Genomic DNA, 20101 nt, shown 5'->3' with positions numbered 1-20101 from the left:
CAGCTTCGTTCAAGAATACCATCATAACGGCCGGGAGAGCGGTGTGCTGACCCCACGCCCCTGCTATCCGCATCCTCCTCCGCGGATGACACGGCGGTCGGATGGTCCCGATGGGCCACTTGTGACCTGTAGACGGAGTGGTTTACAAACTGTTCAGACTACCGTACTTCCTTCGTTAGCATCCTTAAACGTGTTTGGGAACAGCTTTGCCTTCGGCAACAGTCTAAAACTTAAACACAAAATGCGGTATGTTGCGTACTCCGAAAGAAAGAGAACATGCAACCATTCTTCATGGTGAGGGAACATGGAGGTCAGAAGAAAGGCGTTTATTCAGTCTCAGTTCCAGCCCGTGACGTTAGCTCAGGGAGCCAGACTCGCTTCACTGCGACGGCACTGGCCAGCGCTCGCTCGTGGCCGGCCGCTTCCGTCTGGCGAGGAGATGCTCACGTAGGCACCCCACGAAGCCGAGCACAGGCCGGAGAGTGGCCGTGACGCCGGCAGAGCCGCAAGCTGTGCTGCAATGGAGACCCACCGGAGAATGGCCTCTTCTCGCACCCGTGGTGACTACCGCGCGCGGGACGCGAGTCGCTGCCCTCCGGGACAGAGTCCTGCGAGGGACTCTGTGCTGGTGGCGGTTCGCCCAACCGGGACTCGAACTCGTGGCTGCTAGTGGCGACGTCCAGTCGTCTCGTCGCCCGGCGTGGTCCTGGCGTCGCGGCGGTCGTGCTAGACTTCGGAGAAGTACCTCCGCCTCAAAATTCGGACCTATCTCGCGATCGTTCTGCGTGCGTGTTATTCCGACCCATACGTCGCCACATTGCGACTACCGGTGTGCAGCTGCTATTGCAATATTTCACGGCAGCTTCCTCACTACTTACTACAAACTGGGCAGCGGTACTACGGGACAAACAGAACACACTGACAAAAGTAAGCCTCAACGCAGCAGAGTTTAACGTCCTGGTGGCAGTGAAGCTGTCAGAGAAGAAATACGGAAACTTGGACCGGAATATGCATTAAGACTCTCGTCTGGTCCTTCACGTCCACCGTTCAGCCATACACTGACAGCCGTAAAAGAAAACCGTACGAAAAACCTCGTTGCTTTTTTCTGCTACGTTACAGGTATATTTGTTCGCCTTACACTGCTCCAATGACTTACATCGCGTTTAAATGATTATTTTAAGATGTATGTCGCAATTTTATTAACACAGCCTAATTTCAGCGCCCGTAATCGGATTACGACCGAGCCTGAGCTGCCGCATTGACGTGAATCGCATTTCATTACGATTTTTCGGCAAGTTTCTCGGCTACTGGCGAGAGACGCTTGTTCCTACCTGATCGGAATGATCTCTTCTGATCGACTCCGGCAGCCGCGACTCGTGACACGCGCCGTTCCGCAGCCGGTACCCCTCTAAGCGCCGGTTATCGTTCCTCACACACGTCATCTCGCCGACGCAACTTTTATTAAAAACCTGAATGTTGACAGCGAGTGGAGAGCAGCGCGCAATGGTCACCGGCCGAGGCGAGGCGCACGCCGTCACAGCTGGCGGGACGGCCGCCACACGCCACGCCGCTCCGCTCCGCACGCCTCGTGTTCTGCCGCGGAACAACACAACAGCACACAGGGGAATCCCCCCCCCCCCGCCCCTTCTCGCCACTGCAGTTTTTTCCCCGCAACGCCTGGGTCGTCGACTCAAACCACGCCAATTCTGGCCTTTTAACTACTAGAGCAGTTAAACGAGGCTTTCAGGTTTCGTTGTGTGTAACTGACTGCACGCAGTTTATGGTCCGTCGTAACCATTTCACGTCAATTGTCGGCCGTAATGTGGGGTCGTCAAGGCGTGATCGCTGGACGGTGTGATAATGAGAGGGACCTGTGTACAGCCCGCTTTTGTTTTTGCCTGTGCCAGGGGTACGTGCAAACCCTACCTGTCGACCTGAGCGTCACCCAGTCACTTGTTACACGTCAAACGAGTGGGTCAGCCTTCAAGGGCGGACAGGGAAGTAGAAGAAACATAGAAACCTCAAACGCCGAAATGGAGGAAGGGGAGGAGATTGAGAACTAAGAAAGAAAGAAAGAACAGATCAGCGATAGTTCCAGTGCCGAGCTATCTAAATATTGGACCGCATTCCCGAAACTATTCAAGACATGCTCCCCAAGTGAGAGGAAAATGAACAGCACGAGGATACACGTGCATCATGGAAAGGGAAGAGGTGCAGCAAAGGCGGGGGCCCGTGGTAGCCAAGCATGAACTCACCAAAGTGTTGTGAGCCCCTCAGCATGCAAACTGAGTCAGCCTGCAGTCCGACTACGATGCAGTGCCCGATTTATCAGAGGACACAGAAATGTTTCCAGACTTCAAGTAAACAATATATCCAAGATATACACCAATCGTCGAGACGCCAGCACTGCATAGTGCACCTGATACACAAGAGCAGAAATCAATGCAGCATGCAGAACTGAGGTGAAATAATGGTACACTTGTTCTAAAATTACACTGCTCATCAGAAATGTGTATGTTACATTCACCTTCAAAGTTGTAATGGTTTTGAGCTTCCAGTAGAAATGCAAATACGTTAACGTGCTACTTGAATGGACAGTACTACTCTATGTCATAATTGCAAGATTTGAGAATTGGCAGTACCTAATTCGATAGACTATTCGTTGATTCTACTATAAAATTTACACGAAAATTCAATGTCTTGCTTTATGTAAGTCACCTGTCACCATTTGGAAGCCCTATGGAGACAACTGATAAATATGCACCACAAAAGTTCCATGACATGAAGGAAAATTGGACGAACTGTGGTTGCTGGGTGCACGCAGGCTTACATGTCGCAGGCCGTCAGCACCAGCCGAAAGCAGCAGCCCCACTGTACTGTGTGCTTCATAACCTGAGCATGCTGGCAAACTGATACTTCCCCGTTACATGAATGGGTGAGGGCTTCATTTGCTTATAGTTTCCGGGTCATATCGACAGGATGCGCTGTGTCAAGTGTCTGATACTGTCATCTACCATCAGTCGGTACTGCACTCTGTTGGTGGTGGTACTTCAGTTTTTCGTGTTGAAATGCTGAGGATAAGAAGTGAGGTTCTTACGCTCTTCAGATGCCACTGTTTTTCATCGCTCTATTTGTCCACATTTTGATGGGTACCGTTCGAGTTGTAAGTACAGGCGAGCCCACCCAGTTAGCCGTGCGATCTAACGCACGGCTTTCCGGACTGGGAAGGAGTGCCTGGTCCCCAGCACGAATCCGCCCGGGATACTTGTGTCGAGGTCCGGTGAGCCAGCCAGTCTGTGGATGGTTTTTAGGCGGTTTTCCATCTGCCTCGGCGAATGCGGGCTGGTTCTCCTTATTCTGCCTCAGTTACGCTATGTCAGTGGTTTAGTGTGGGGCGGCGGAGGGGTGAAGTGGACTGTGGTAGTCGTCGTGGGGTCGTGGACCACTGCGGCTGCGGCGGGGACGGAGCCTCTCCGTCGTTTCTAGGCCCCCGGTTCACATACAATACAATACAGGCGCGATTCATTCCCAACTGTCACCTTCCACATATATGTTCATATGTTTGATGGCTCTATGATGGTGGTTATGTTACTGCATTCCCCAACCCCCCGCCCCCTCAAACTTCAGAGCTTGCACGTGTTCACCATCTGGATGATGGAAGTGCACCTCTTTATTTTCAGTTTCCATTCAGAATGTATGATATGTTGCAGATCATTGGTGCTTCTCATTAGCTGCCCCAGCATTCATCCCTCGTTCCCTATTAAGTAGATTTGGCCATAGAAACTTACCGGTGGTTCTCAATCCTAACACGCCAATCTAATTCCCACTGTTACCTCTTACCTGTCACTTAGGTTAAAGTACAAGTGCGTTTCCTGTCATTTTAACCCAGAACCCTCATAAAGAGCGACAAAATAAGTTCTGCGGGCCTCTCTTCAGCCATTGGCGGTGTTGCGTAATCAACATTCTTCTTGGCGACTGTGGGCGGAATTCTCGATGTCGAACTTTGTGGTCATCGAATAGGTGCTTCTCCCCAGCCTGGTATCCGTTTGTTTACATAACTATGAACTGTTACTATCCCGCTCAGTGCAGTTGTTTTAAACATAGCACATGCGTAGAAAACTTAGGACACGGACTGTAGATGCAGCGAGCCTCCACTTTGGGAGAGGTAGTTGAACCAACAGTACAAAAATGTGACGCCTCTGCGCACGGCCCCCTACCTCCAGTGCGGCCCCAGGACTTGTTAAAGGAATTGGAATTAGGAGACGCAGTGAAGACATTTCTGAGTAAATAGTAGATGGGGAAAACGTGTCAGGCACAACAGGACATGCACAAACATCCTTTGTCTCAGATGTCATAGTGCCAGTATTTTGAAACTTGGATTCTGACCATAGAGCCTATCCCAGTATTGACAGTTTTGGATTTCCTTCCCCAGCATTCTGATGTCATAGCAATATTGTGCCAGTATTTCAAGTCTCGGATTGTGATGTCATACCAATAATGCACCAGACTTCCAGGTCGGCCATCTTCCATCGCCATCTTGTATTCTCATGTCTTAGCACGACGGTGTCAGTATTCTTAGTTTAGTGTTGTGACATCATTAGAGCCTGTCCCAATATGCCAAGTCCATGAGCCCGACAATGCACAATTTGGAATTTGCTGCCAATTTATACTCATGACAACAGCCCAGCTCTCACATGAGCACAATTTGCCTAGTTTTTTAATTCCCCCCCCCCCCCCCCCCCCAAAAAAATTTTGAATTTCGCACCAAAATTTGAATTCCCAATAGTCTACACAGCGGAATTGGCGTTTGCCGGACGAGTGGTGGGGGAGGCGAACCGGAAGGAAGGGGAGGGGAAAGCACAAGTCATCACCGAACTCCAGGTCGTACCTGCTGCGTCTGACATTGTAGCAAAACTGTCCCTCTATTACAAGTCAACCATTACAACAATGCACCATTTTTAATTTCTCGTCAATTTATATTTAGGACAACAATAACTAAGTCCACACGGCCCCAACTGACCTTTTTTCGTTTTAATTCTCGCCAAAATTTTGAATGTCCTACCGAAATTTGAATTCCCACCGTTTTATACACAAGACAATTGGCCTTTGTCAGAAGAAGAGGGGGGAGAGGGAAGACCCATAACTCGTCATCGATGACGTCAGCATACCAGAAAATAACGCCAGAACCTTCCAACACACTCACTGGCGGCTCTGTTGAACAGTTGGAACTGTTCAGCACTTAATGCGCCAAAATCTTGGAAGGCTTTATTTTCAACGGACTGCTTTAGGAAACTGATGTTCGGCAACTGACTGTCAAGTCCTACAAGCAGGGATAAAATGGTGTGGAACATCCTTGTGTGAGGGGAGGGGGGGTGCGTGCTTCCACAGGGGTGGGGGGAGAGGGAGGAGAGGGAGATGAGGGGAGGGGAGAGCTCAGCGGCCAAGCAGCAGGACCTGGGGCGACGGCGCGCTCACAGGTGGCAAGGCCGGCTGGGAAACTCACTGAGCCACTGCCTTGGCTGGGCCGGAGATACTTAGAGACGTCGGGTGGCTGAGACGGGAACGTAATTTGAAGCCGTACGAGTGAGCCGCGCACTCGAGGCCCACTGCACGAGTCAACTGGCGCACCCGCTTCAATGATTGTGCATTGCGTTTCAATTATTTCAACATCGACATCCTGATCTAAAAGAGTGACAGGAATGGTAATTCATAGTTCCTTTTCACTGTCCGCCGTCTCTTGACAATACTAAATGTCTGCGGACTGTGAGTAACGGGCGGTTGTCCTACTGCACAACTCGCCACAAGTAAACGTGATACGTGCAGGGCTCAGAGAAGAGCGAACGTTGCAGCAAGGCAGAACGCAAAACCGTATCACCTCAGACGTCCCACGACTTCCGTGAAACAGCTTATCGAATCCCAGCAGCCGTACGTCACAGACACATGGCGTACGTCCTGCACTGCGGCCGTTCGCTCGGCAACAGACTAGTGCTCCTCTGCGTTTCCATCCAGTTGAACAGCTCTCCTTACTCGCTCCATCCATTTGGGCAGTTCTCGTTACTCGCCCTTACTGCACACCTTGGAGGACTACATCACGTAGTAACCTCTTTCCTGTTAACTTGTCTTCTTGCTTCCTTTTATTTTCAAGTTTTATATCACTTTCCGTCCTGCTCCTTCGACATATGAGAATTCTCTTGAATGAAAGCCAACCAATAACTTCTTATCCCTTTAAGTGACACTGTTAAACATATATGCTACTGGTAACATCTGGAATGAATGTTTTTCTTCTTCTTCAAAGTCACTGCTATCAATATTTGCCACTCCGTAACCTACGACAGACTTAGAAAGGACTATAAATACAAATTTAGCAGGTGTATTCATTGCTAATCCTAAACGCTACATACTGACATGTATTTCATTTTTACGCTGGAAAAAGCCTTTGTCACTTAAAGGGCTAACAGAAGAAAGTTCAGTCACGTGCAATTATACGGAGGGGACGTGCATTGCGAAGTACCTGTCAGTCAAATAATTCAAACGGCATTTGTTACAATTGCAATGTGTTTCTGGGACGGATATCAGTGGCATAAACCAGGGGTCTCCAAACTACGGCCCGCGGGCCGAAACCGACCCGCGAGGGTCGGCAAACCGGCCCGCTTCGCTGGCCGGGCCTTCCCGGTATCCGGCCCGCCAAATATTTGAGTTGGTGCCTATACTGCCAACAATGAGTTTCGAGGCCTATCGCGACCAATACATCGCGACATTGTCGGAGCTCTATCTTTACAAAGCGGAAGGTCATGGTTAAACTTGTGGCTATCCACAATAAACCGACAGACCATTTCTCCGTGCGATAGAGGAAAAAAAGTTAACAGACTAGTTTGGCGAAAACATTTTAAGTAAAAAAAATTCTTTGCATTTTATTCGACTCACTAGTCTGGTGCAAGTCTTTCAAATGGACGCCACTTCGGCGACTAGCCTCAGTAATCAATCATTATAGAAGATGCTTCTTAAGCGAGGTTTCGCTTTCTTTTGATTACGTTGTACAATACACACAACAAGTAAATCGAATATTTTTATTTAAAGGCAATTTAAAGAAAATACAATGACTGGTGTACATAATGATATTGGATATTTTAGTTGTAACTGAAGTATAAAAATAACTGTAATTAATTTTTATCTTGAAAAAACACAGTGTTAGAGTATTCACGTAAAGAAATTTAACATCTTAGTGATAATTAGTGGCTTTTATGTAGCTGCAAAAGATATGATTGTCGGAAGGACAGACTCAGCATACAGGAAAGTCAAAACAACCTTTGGTGACATTAAAAGCAAGGGTGGTAACATTAAGAGTGCAACGGGAATTCCACTGTTAAATGCAGAGGAGAGAGCAGATAGGTGGAAAGAATACATTGAAAGCCTCTATGAGGGTGAAGATTTGTCTGATGTGATAGAAGACGAAACAGGAGTCGATTTAAAAGAGATAGAGGATCCAGTATTAGAATCGGAATTTAAAAGAGCTTTGGAGGACTTACGGTCAAATAAGGCAGAAGGGATAGATAACATTCCATCAGAATTTCTAAAATCATTGGGGGAAGTGGCAACAAAACTACTATTCACGTTGGTGTGTAGAATATATGAGTCTAGCGACATACCATCTGACTTTTGGAAAAGCATCATCCACACAATTCCGAAGACGGCAAGAGCTGACATATGCGAGAATAATCGCACAATCAGCTTAACAGCTCATGCATCGAAGCTGCTTACAAGAATAATATACAGAAGAATGGAAAAGAAAATTGAGAATGCGCTAGGTGACGATCAGTTTGGCTTTAGGAAAAGTAAAGGGACGAGAGAGGCAATTCTGAAGTTACGGCTAATAATGGAAGCAAGGCTAAAGAAAAATCAAGACACTTTCATAGGATTTGTCGACCTGGAAAAAGCGTTCGACAATATAAAATGGTGCAAGCTGTTCGAGATTCTGAAAAAAGTAGGGGTAAGCTACAGGGAGAGACGGGTCATATACAATATGCACAACAACCAAGAGGGAATAATAAGAGTGGACGATCAAGAACGAAGTGCTCGTATTAAGAAGGGTGTAAGACAAGGCTGTAGCCTTTCGCCCCAACTCTTCAATCTGTACATCGAGGAATCAATGATGGAAATAAAAGAAAGGTTCAGGAGTGGAATTAAAATACAAGGTGAAAGGATATCAATGATACGATTCGCTGATGACATTGCTATCCTGAGTGAAAGTGAAGAGGAATTAAATGATCTGCTGAACGGAATGAACAGTCTAATGATTACACAGTATGGTTTGAGAGTAAATCGGAGAAAGACGAAGGTAATCAGAAGTAGTAGAAATGAGAACAGCGAGAAACTTAACATCAGGATTGATGGTCACGAAGTCAATGAAGTTAAGAAATTCTGCTACCTAGGCAGTAAAATAACTAATGACGGACGGAGCAAGGAGGACATCAAAAGCAGACTCGCTATGGCAAAAAAGGCATTTCTGGCCAAGAGAAGTCTACTAATATCAAATACCGGCCTTAATTTGAGGAAGAAATTTCTGAGGATGTACGTCTGGAGCACAGCATTTTATGGTAGTGAAACATGGACTGTGGGAAAACCGGAACAGAAGAGAATCGAAGCATTTGAGATGTGGTGCTACAGACGAATGTTGAAAATTAGGTGGACTGATAAGGTAAGGAATGAGGAGGTTCTACCCAGAATCGGAGAGGAAAGGAATATGTGGAAAACACTGATAAGGAGAAGGGACAGGATGATAGGACATCTGCTAAGACATGAGGGAATGACTTCCATGGTACTAGAGGGAGTTGTAGAGGGCAAAAACTGTAGAGGAAGACAGAGATTGGAATACGTCAAGCAAATAATTGAGGACGTAGGTTGCAAGCGCTACTCTGAGATGAAGAGGTTAGCACAGGAAAGGAATTCGTGGCGGGCCGCATCAAACCAGTCAGTAGACTGATGACCTAAAAAAAAACTTTCCTTTCATAATTACTTCCAGTTGTAGATCAAGTTTACTGGTAGAGATAATCATCAGTGACTTCAAATGCTCATCACTTAATTTTGATCTGTAAATACTTCCTGCATGTTTCATTTTGGAGAAAGTTTTTTCACACAAATTAGTAGTGCCAAAAGCGGAAAAAAATCCACGGGCAAATTTATGTAAATTTGGAAACTGTGTGGATGGAAGACACTTATAAAATTCCAGTAATGTTGACTTCTAATGTTTTTCTTTAAAAAAGTCGCTATACTGGAAATCAATAATTTCAAACTGAAGTTCTGCGGATAACGTTTCTATATCGACGTCAAAGGGATTTTGAAATATCTTGATGTCATTTGAATTTGCATAGATATCTGAAAAACGTGATTCAAAATTCATTTTTAAAGCGCCCAAAGCTTCAATTGCGAAAGTTGCAGGAAACGGAATCTCTGTCGACTGAATGTTTGGCATGTATTAAAATACGTGAAGCATACTTTGTTCAACTTTTGTCGAAAGGTTTTAACATGTGAGTATAAATCAGGCAGAAGCTGGTTTTCACCTTGCAATTTTCAATTAAGGTCATTCATATGTTAAAGTCTGTATAAAATGCTAGCTTCCATAACCACTCATCGTTCTGTAACTCAGCCAGAGGGCGATTCCTTCCGTCCAAAAAATTTCAATTGCTGTTCGGAGTTAAAAAAAAAAAAAGTCAGAACTTTACCGCAGCTAAGCCAGCGCACTGCAGTATAATATGGCAAGTCGCTTTCCTCAATATCTTCAAGAAACTCGCGGAACTGGCGATGACTGAGTGCCTGGGGATCTGATATAATTAACAACTGAAATAACTGGCGTTATAACTTCTGACATATCTAAATGTTTTCCACACAAAGACTGTGGTGAATAATACAATGCACTACTAATGGTTTTGAGTCACCGTCATTTTCTACGGCCTTAGAAAGGAGAGCAAACAACACCTTTATTTTTCCCACACATGTTTTTGCCACCATCAGTTGTAATACATTTTAATTTCTTCCACTGAAGATTGTTTTTCTGAACTGCCCTTTCAACTCCTTCAAAAATATCTTCGCCAGTAGTCGTCCCGTGAATATTGTGAACATCAAGGAGGTCTTTATACTCTTCATAATATTTGGCAATACCTCGAACAAAAAGTAGTACTTGATCAGTATCTGATACATCTGCTGACTCATCCAATTACGAGTCGGAAGATTGCCGGTTGTGTGACAAAGCACGCTACATTTACTGTGGCAAAACTAGTCATAAATACATAAAAGGGGGGGGGGGGGGCGCAAATTATTATAGTGAATGTGACAAACTTTAAAATAAGTGTAACGCATTACCATTTGCAATTCCTACACCTAATGTACAATAACTCAATAAGCTGACATCTGAGCACAGAACGGCGTCAACACCGTCATTGACGTCGCCGCCAGTCATTGATGTCGACCTGTCTGGCAACGGCAGGCGTCACGAAATGTAAGAGAATACTTTTAAAAACGAATTCTAGGGTTCTACAGTTGTGTGTGTAACGTATTACGGTTGTAGGGGGCACTGCGGCTTCTGGAGATGAGCCACGTATGGCTACCGGCGCTCGACAAACAACGTGTTAATCAGACATCTGGTATTTTGCGTCGTCACTTGGGGGATTGAAGAACTATCACATTTAAATTTCAGTGTATCAATGTGAGACAAGATAAACATCGGATTATTTGTTTAAATTTTACCAATATGCAACCTAGCGGCGAGCAGCCAACGTGGATAGTTATCCAGGAATTCATAGTTTCGACGATCCTCTTTAGTTTCAGACGTTGCCCACACAGCAAGAGCACTACGAGAAAAAATAGAAGTGCGTACACCATGTAATGGCAATTGATAGACGTTCCCAAAGAGATAAAAACGGAAGTGATGCGTTGCAGCAGACATGCCGTTAGTTAGAGAGCTGCGACTGCAACTTTCTTTACGTCCGCAGAAAGAGTCTGTACTGTGTCTCGATGAAGAGAGGACACACACATTTTATCGCTCCTACTATCACTATCGCTCCTTCTATTACAACAGTTTTGTTAATAATATTGGTTTTTGGGTTAATATAAATAACTTCAAGTAAAATACAGTGCCTGTCTATTTATTTGACAAATATTTCGTCTCACAGCATCAAAATATGAGTTTGTCTCATTACGCGACACGGTCAAAAAGACGACGGCTGTATCAAAATGACCATCGCAGCAGCAAGAAGAGAGAAAGGTTTCCATAGAGAAGAAAATGTAGCTAAGAACATTTACTATTAAATTTCTTAGAAAGTTTATTTCAAATGTGTGTGATGATGTCTCTTCGGCATCCGTCCGTAAAAGCATTTCATTAACTTCCATTTACGGTTTCATAATTAAAAATCATAACATTTCCAATTCAAAAACTCTTGTTCATTATCCAACCAGTAATAGAAACATAATATAACACGATCAAAAATCAGGAATATTACCTTCCTTTATCACAACTAATGGCTTAAAAGCAGAAAAAATTTCAGGCATCAGTAAATGTAATACGCGTGGCCCACAGTAAATTAAGAAACAATTGTAATGATTATTTATTAATTAATGTCCAGAGGATAATTCTGCACGAAAAATTTCAATACGGTGTGCCTCTAGTATTTGGGATAATGAATGTAACAGTTCTGCCCATGTTCCATGGGGCCATCTAACCGACTTTATTTACAGCGTCAACACGACGTAGTATAGAGAAAAATATCTGTAATACAATACACATACAAGCAGCACATAGTAATGCGTTGAAATCTCAAGTACAAAAAAGGAATGTGGTACAAGGGTGTCTTGCGAGTTAGATGTGAGAATCTGATTAGAGTCAAGTTACTCTGTTCTATTAGAATTCCGCACGAAATGGAGTCTGCAGAAGTGTGCGCACTTCCGTGTACAGTGGTTCAATAATTTGTTGTGCGAAAGTCGCTATTTCTTTTGAACGGGTCCATATTAGAGTGTTCCGAAGCGCTTGGACGACGATAAATGCAGTTTGCTACCTGGGACCACAGCTCCTTCTGAGCAAATGTTTCTAGACTAAAAATATTCTTTATAAATCAATGTAGTTGCCAGAAAATTGGAAATAGTTGGGTGCAAAATCGCAAAGTAAACATGTTAGTATTTTTCAGCTGCGCTTATATCCTGTAGAAGGTCGCGAAGGCAACACCAGTGCTTCCAACAAACCTTTTCTTCCACCTTCCTTGGTGAGAAATAAAACATTCGAACACGTGATTGCATTGCATAATCATCTTTATGAAAGGGAGGAACTGTGTTGTTCTCGTCTTCAGTCTGGAGCACCATTTCACACTCTTACATCTTGTGCAACCATCCTTCATCTCTAACGAACTACTGCAACCTACTCCCACTTGGACTTGCCTATTATAGTGAAAATTTCTTCTCGCTCTTCTCCTTTTGGTGAAGTTGTGCTATGCAACATTCATTTTTCTCTCCTGTTCGATTCGGTACCCCTTCCTTTGTTACGCCATCTAGCCCTCTGACATTCAGCGTATCTCTGAATCATCCATCATATATGAAACGCTTCTGTTCTCTCCTCGTCTTAACTATTGTCCACGCTTCAGCAAATTTTGTCAAAATTATATTTGCGCATTTTTCCGCCTTATATGAACAAGTTAAATGGAAGAACACTTAGAACAGTTTGTAAACCAATACGTGTTGAGGGCCACATTGTGGAGACTCTGCCAATTTGGACATCTGGAAAATAAAGATATTCACTACACAATAGCTTTTATGAGTCAAAAATGGTGGTGAAAATAAATAAATAACAGCCTAAGTGAAGAAAAATGCCGGATCGATTCAATAAATATTTGGCTGTGGTACCGTCCATGAAGAAACACGGCATAATAGTTTCGATATTTTCGTTCTACCTCTGCCGCTGGCAGTTATGTGGTTCCCTAAGCAGCAGAAAGGTCTACAAATTTGTCCCTCGTTCCTTAACCTATCCCCCTCTGCATCGCCCGATTTTAAAATCGACTACATTTCATGAGCTTTGTTTTACTTTTGTCCGTGTTCATCACTGCATGATACTACGAATGCCATTCCACTGATTTTTCCAAGTCCTTTGCCATCTCCGACAGAATTACAATGTCATCGGCAAACTTCTCATAGTTCCAATGTATGTTTGGTTTTCTTTGCCACTAGCTGAATGTACGCACAAGATGTGCGACAACAAGCTACAATCTTGTCTCATTGCCTTCATATTAAATACTGTATTCTTCTGGACTTATCTATCTCGCTTCTGTATAACTTGCAGATAGCTTTTTGCTTCCTATGTTTTACCTCTAATAACTTCAGAATGCTAAATAATGCACAGATAAGACACAGCCACAATTTGTGTGTAAAGAACAACGTCATCTTTGACATTTCTAATTATAAAGTTATCATCATCATCATATACATTAGTATACTCAGAGTGCTACCGAACACCACATAAGCTAGTAGAGTCCCTTATCGCACTGTCTACAATTTTCATTATTTTCGACATTAACATCTTTTTGACGTGAAAAGGTCCTTAACAGTGATGGTCCAACAGTCGTGCTGGCCCCATGTCGCCAAGTGTGCATTCGCAAAGTAATACTTTCGACTCGACGTCCAAGAACAGGAGTCATACCTCAGAGACCAATTATTCAATCCGAGCGAACCGTATGTTGTTGGGAAGAGAGACTCTCCTATAGACGGGAGAATCACAAAACTCTAGCACGAACGTAGGCTCACAACCCGTACCGATGCGCAGTACGCGGATGAGGTCCACTTGGGACAGATGCTGGCTACGTTAGGCGTGGAGGCGTTTTTCGTCAGGTAGCAAATACGGGGTGCATGCGCAGAGTCATATCTGTATTGGGGTCGAAAACGATACACCATACACGATACACGATTGACGTTTTCGACATCATAAGTGCATCACTGTGCGATATTGTGTATTATTCTTTTCACTATCTAAACCACCTCAGTTGCTCACAGCAGCCACTATCGAGAATATCCGATGTTTTCGAACCGGAACTGTAATATCTCACGGAGCAATCATTTAAAGCGTAAAGAAATATTAGTTACACGTTAGTTGTTGTATTTTTATAGTAGGGTAGATATCCTGCGCCTAATAACGTTGCTGTGACGCTACCTCAGAATTTCCGCAGCAACCCTGAGCTCCACCGCAGCTCTTCGTCGCGTCCACGTGTAGCGGAGTCGGAGTGGGAGTGGGGCCAGGGAGAGGCGCGGCAGCCAGTGTGGGCGGCAAGCGCACCAGCCGGCCGGTCTGCAGTCTTTTAAGAAAACTATTCTGTAATAAAAACTGATCCTCGCATATATCACAGCTTTATTCGTGTGCTCCACGATGGACTGATTACCTTATCGTTAATCCTCATAGTTATTGCGATATTTCAAAATTACGCAAGCTACTGCAACAAAATCAAATAGTTAGCAATGAAAAATAGAGGTCGGTAAGAATTTTCGTTTGGTGCTCGTTAGGTTACATGTTGCTGCGTACGAAATGTAGTCAACATATTCGACTATTCTTTAGACTTGTGATGGAATCTATAATTCACTCCATTCTCGAAAAAAATGGATAGTATATGACGCACGCCATTATACTTGCGTGCCCAGAAGATAAGGCGAGAATGAAATATTCGTAACACCCTTGTATTCGTGTGCACTGAGATATCGAAACAAGATTTTGGCAAATGATAATACGCAAAGAGAGAGTAGGATGGCAAATGCTTACTGTGTGTAACTTTCTTATCTAACGCGATATACAAGCGACTACAGATTGTTTTTCAATGGAATAATGTAATTTTTTTAATATGTCGACAGCTGCTAAACGAGAATTGTTACACGGTCATATAAACCATAGGAAGTTTTCGAGAAATTTCTCTGACATTCAAAATTGTAAGCGTTGTAAGAGTCACCTATCGAAATGTTGTGGTAGTGTCTCCAGCCGCGACACGAGTGCCTTCGGAAGATGATTTTGTGTACATTGTAAATGATTTATATGTCCTACCGAACTTTCCAAATGTAGTCGGTGATAATGACAAAAACACGTTCGTCTAAAACGCCCCGAAAATTCTGGTGCAATGTTTTATAGTTATAAACATTTTCATTCGATCGCTCTACAAGCCGTTGCAGATCCTCACGGGAAACTGGTTATAATCGATGTTCGGTGACATAGGGAGGAAAGAGAAGATGTAGATTTAATTCTTCTTGTGTATTTCGCTTGATGCCGGAAGGGAAGCTTAATATACCGCCACAGACTCCACTGCCAAAGACATCAGGTGTTTGTCTTCTCTGTTCGCTGGAGACGAGACATTTTATTAACTTTTACAGTCGATAGGTCTTGAATCCAGGGAAAGATAATTTCGGCAAGCAGTCTTCCCGACAATGACCATTAACCAAATGTGCTTTAGGAATAATGAGCGCTAAGTGGAGCATATTTTAGAAGCCAATATGAACTTCATCAGAATTTGCTGATGATATTTAACAATTTGCATATTCTCCACAACACTGAACTAGAAGAATTTCGGAGTGTCCACGAGCAACATACAGCAGAAACTGAGCGTTCTATGCAAGGCATTTATTAGACAGGACGAAACTTTGACAGACCTCCAAACGAAGCTGTTGAAACGAGACTGTTTTGGAAACTTTTTCACATAATAAGTCACGATTTTCATGTGTTCGTCAGCTATGCTACTTCAACTTTTTAAGACAATGAAAGAACTAAAAGATTAAGAAAATATAATTTGTACTTGCACTTTGTAATACTGCTGCCATACATCAGATAACTTATCCGCCGGTTCGATAAAGAACGCGGCGGAAAAAAAAAGCTGCTCTCGAGGCTTCTGCTGGAGCCATTAGTACAACAAAAGAAACACAAGAGGGAGCAACAGTACTGACTGCTGTCGGTGGGCAGCCGGAGTCACTCGGACGCTCTGCTCGCCGCTTCATTTGCAGCGGAACTGAGCAGTACTGCTTTGTTTCGCCAGCACGGCGGGAACTACCAGCTACGTGTTTACATACAATAGTTCCGTTTTTACGACTAGAACGTATGTTAAATAACGATTCCAATAATATTAATAGTGAGAACAGGTGTTTTGAAGAACTTTCGTGTGTGTGTGTGTGTGTGTGTGTGTGTGGGGGGGGGGGGGGGGGGGGGGTAGGGAGGGGGGGGGGGGGACTGCGTTCCCAATATCGCCCCTAGGCACCTATTTTAATTTGTTAATCAATCTGCCTCGCATTTTCCTCTTAAAATTTATTTGATTTTATTAAATTCGTCATTTCTATTGCTGTAAGCCTTGTACAAGAAGAAGGGGCTCCGTTTGGTCCAGCACACAACGCGTGTGTGGTGTACTTCCTTTCAGCCCCATCGACGGGTCGAGGTTCTCCTCACTCGGCTTCGAATAGGCCACAGCCCTATGACGCATGGCTTCCTGCTCCGGCGAGAGGACCCTCCAATGTGTGGTGCTTGCGGCGTCCAGGTCAGTGTGCGCCGCGTTTTATTGGATTGCGTTTTATTTTCTGACGAGCGGGCCGAGGCTGACTTGCCTGCGGACCTGCCATCTCTTTTAGGCAACACTCGGACGAATGTAGTTAAAGTTTTAAAGTTCTGTGCCGAGTCAAATGTTTTTACAAAGATTTTAGGGAGAGGATTTTAATTTGCTCACTGTGTGACTAGCTCGCCCATATTTTTTGTAAGTGGCCAGCCAATGTCAATTTCCTGTGGCATTCTTGTTGCTATGTTTTCCCTTTCCTTCGGTTTTACTTTCTTATGTAGCATTTTCCTTCTTTTCCTGCTTTCTTTGAGTGTGTGCTTCAGTTTTATTAGGTCTGTCCACATTCGTTCCTTTTAATGTGTGTCAGGGCGCTGATGACCTCGATGTTGAGCGCCCATAAGCCTCAACACACACACACACACACACACACACACACACACACACACACACACACACTAACTTGGAGCACTTCAAATCTTGAGACTCCATGACGGGCTGTTCAGAAACAAAAAAATAAATAAATAAATAAATAAATAAAAAAATGAGAATGCTGACAGTGAAAGAACCCAGTCCGGTAAAAGATGCGCAGAAGGAGACAGTGAAGACGGAACTGCAGTTGTAAGATAGAAACTTGGAAGGAAACCTGCGATGACGCCTGAGGTAGAGAAGAGCTGGTCAAATATTGTACGGAGATGGAAATGAATTTGTTTGGTTCGGATGGAAATGATGTAAAGCAGGTGATGTTCCAACTTTTCTTAATAAGAAACAATCCGCCCCCCTACCTTTTCTTAATCGGCGAACACGGCGGGTCGAAAGTGGCTCGACTTGCTTTTGAAAATGTATTGTTCCCATTTAACAATAAGAACACCACAATCACTGACAAGGGCTAGAATTTCAGTCTTCACTCGAGACAATGTGAGTTCATTCTTCTGTATTCTCAGAACAGAACTTGACAAAATCTACTTCAACCCAACCAGGAAACCACAAGCGTCAGAAGCATAAATGTGGACGAGCTTTGTACAAAAGGGAAACTGCAATCTACAAAATGTCAGGGCAGAGAGGGGAAAGCTAAACACCACCGTCACCCAAACGCCAGCTGCCCACCAGTAGTCCCTCTGACGATAGTTTTTCCCAGAAAAAAAGCAGGACTTGACGCTAATGAATGGAGCTCCTCTGAGAGCTATTCCAGGATATCATCCATCAGAATGGATTCAATGTGATTTGTTTTGCAAGTGGATGAAGCATTTTGCCTCTTTCGTGACGATTACTACCGAAGACCGGATTGTTTTAATTCAGGTTGGATCAATCACAATATAGAAACTGAGAAATGGATTTCCAATAATGAGGGTGGAATTGTGACGCAATACGAAGTCGCCGAATTCGACGGCAAAACATACACTACACCAGCAATCGTGAGTAATGCATCGAGTAGTTTTCGTAGCACTGGCATCCACTTTTATAAAGACTCAGTATTTTATTTACGGATGCCAATTTTGTTCGTGAAGTGACCGATAACCCGAAAATGCGTGTTTGTGAAGCTCATTGTGTGCCTCAACTACTTACAGATATTGCCACAGTTCATCTAGCACTCAGACCTTTTTCACAGTGTTGACAGCCAAACTAAGTCTGCAGGTGAAGATGAACCTCAATCCGAGTCGCATTTCTCATATGCCTCCATCTCAGTGTATCCTATAGTCTCGCCCAAGAACATAAAAAAGCGGTACTAACCAGCGTCTCACGAACCAAAGCGTGGAGAGATCAGGTACTGGCCGGTTTTTATAAGGAAAAGATGAATGCCTTTTATGCTTCTCAGGATACAAACATGTCAAATGAGTCTTCAACAACCGGCGCAACACAAATGAGGAATCCTGCCACCAACTATAAAAGGAAACATAAAAGAAAGTCTAAAATCTCAAGTTCTTCTGAGAGTCACTAGCACACACCGAGGGCGATCTCGAGGTGTTTGTTCGTGACCATTCTGTGGATGTCACCTGTGCATTTTGTAGTAATAAATTTTCTTATGATTTCAGCGGAGAACAATTGCTTACGTGTTTTTCGTTTTTCAATTGGAATCACACGTACTGTGATGCACAGTGAGGGGACCGGAAAAGATATATACGTTCTTTCCGTCTGATAATTAACTCTTAAATTTGATTTCCGTAATTCTGATGAAAATAACCCCATCTAATTGTACAAATGTGTTATTGTTTTCCAATAAAGCATAAAGGAGTTGGTTTTGTCTTACTTTTAAATTAAATCTTTTTTCAGCGAACCACATTCAAATCCACATATAAAAGCTAAGCCAATATGAGATTTTCCATTTTTGAACCGGTGCTCCTAATTTCACCTAATGGGCGATAATAGTAACAGGTGTAGACGATATTACGAATCCACCCTCTGAAAATTGCCTTTCGACACTTTTTAAACTTTCCAAGATAACACACGCTTCCATAGCAGGAGGCTGACGAACAGAGAAATAATTATGGTAGGTCATATTAGGGGCCCTTTGACTGATGTTTTGATGTTATTCGTGTATGGAAGTGGGTATTACGTATACTCGATAATGACTGGAGTACTGCAAATTGGGCCGATTTGTGTAAACTTTCAAACAAAGCGACTAATTCCGACTTGCGTAAAAATTCACAGGTCTTAAAAGCCACATGAGTAACAGCACAAAACGAGTCTAGAAAAAGTTTTCGATATTGGATGTACACAGAAACGTAAATATGAACAAGACCTGCTCACAGACCTCATAATAAAGAATGACTGTCGAAGTGCTCTCTCCCGCTTTTTAACTCTCGTGTTCATTACACAGTGAGAGGACAGAAGCAGGCAGAGTCGTCAGCACTGGTCTACAACTAAAGGTGCATTCGCATTATAAAAACTCACCAGCACTCTGTTTTCTGTCTTGTCTCCTTTCGTCTCCAACTTAACGACGTTCTTGTGCAGTATCTTGACATGTTTTCCAAGTAACGCTTTCACACTTTCTGCAACAGAAGAGAATAATTCATATAGTGAAGTCGTAACTGTTGGTACGGTCTTACTATCACAAAACACACACTGAAGTAATATATTGTCTCTCGTCATATTCTTCAAACGACGTATAGTCCTGGAGTTTGAAACAGAAGATCACAAGCAGAATCGGACAATCATTTTTGAAAGACATTCCGTAAGTGTGTAACACCCTTCTAAAATAAAAACGAGTGAATAAGCAGAAATTTGAAGTCTAGTAGTATGAGATGGGAGAGTGCGTAAACCCATGAGTGCGTAAACCCATGAGATTATGTCACCAGCAGGGTGGCTACTTTGGAAGCTGTCATCTTGAATGCATCTGTTAAATCTCCAATGAAATGTGGGTCATGTGATATATTAGAGATTTAAACAAAACAAAAAAAAAAAAAAAAACAGTGGAGCCTTTCCATTGCGAACAGCTTTATTCACGTCCTAATTACGACTAATATTTCTTACACGCAGGTGACGTAAGAGGTGATGGCATTAACACAAGGCGGCTGCACCGAAGTCACTTGGAGAGGCGAGCGTCCTTGTTATCGCAAAGTATT

At 43.6% G+C, this 20101-nt stretch overlaps 1 protein-coding gene across 1 annotated transcript in view; it reads right to left on the bottom strand.

Moving 5' to 3' along the window:
- LOC124605305 (F-actin-uncapping protein LRRC16A) overlaps positions 1 to 20101 on the bottom strand; it is a 528830-nt gene that overhangs the window by 448511 nt on the left and 60218 nt on the right. The window contains exon 2 of the mRNA XM_047136886.1: positions 19431 to 19528. Within this exon, the coding sequence (XP_046992842.1) occupies positions 19431 to 19528 (98 nt within the window). The remainder of the gene's footprint in view (positions 1 to 19430; positions 19529 to 20101) is intronic.

This window comes from Schistocerca americana, chromosome 3 (assembly GCF_021461395.2).
Source record: "Schistocerca americana isolate TAMUIC-IGC-003095 chromosome 3, iqSchAmer2.1, whole genome shotgun sequence".
NCBI classification, from domain to species: domain Eukaryota; kingdom Metazoa; phylum Arthropoda; class Insecta; order Orthoptera; family Acrididae; genus Schistocerca; species Schistocerca americana.
The sequence above is the reverse complement of the archived record's forward strand: the minus strand, read 5'-3'. Positions and strand labels throughout refer to the sequence as shown.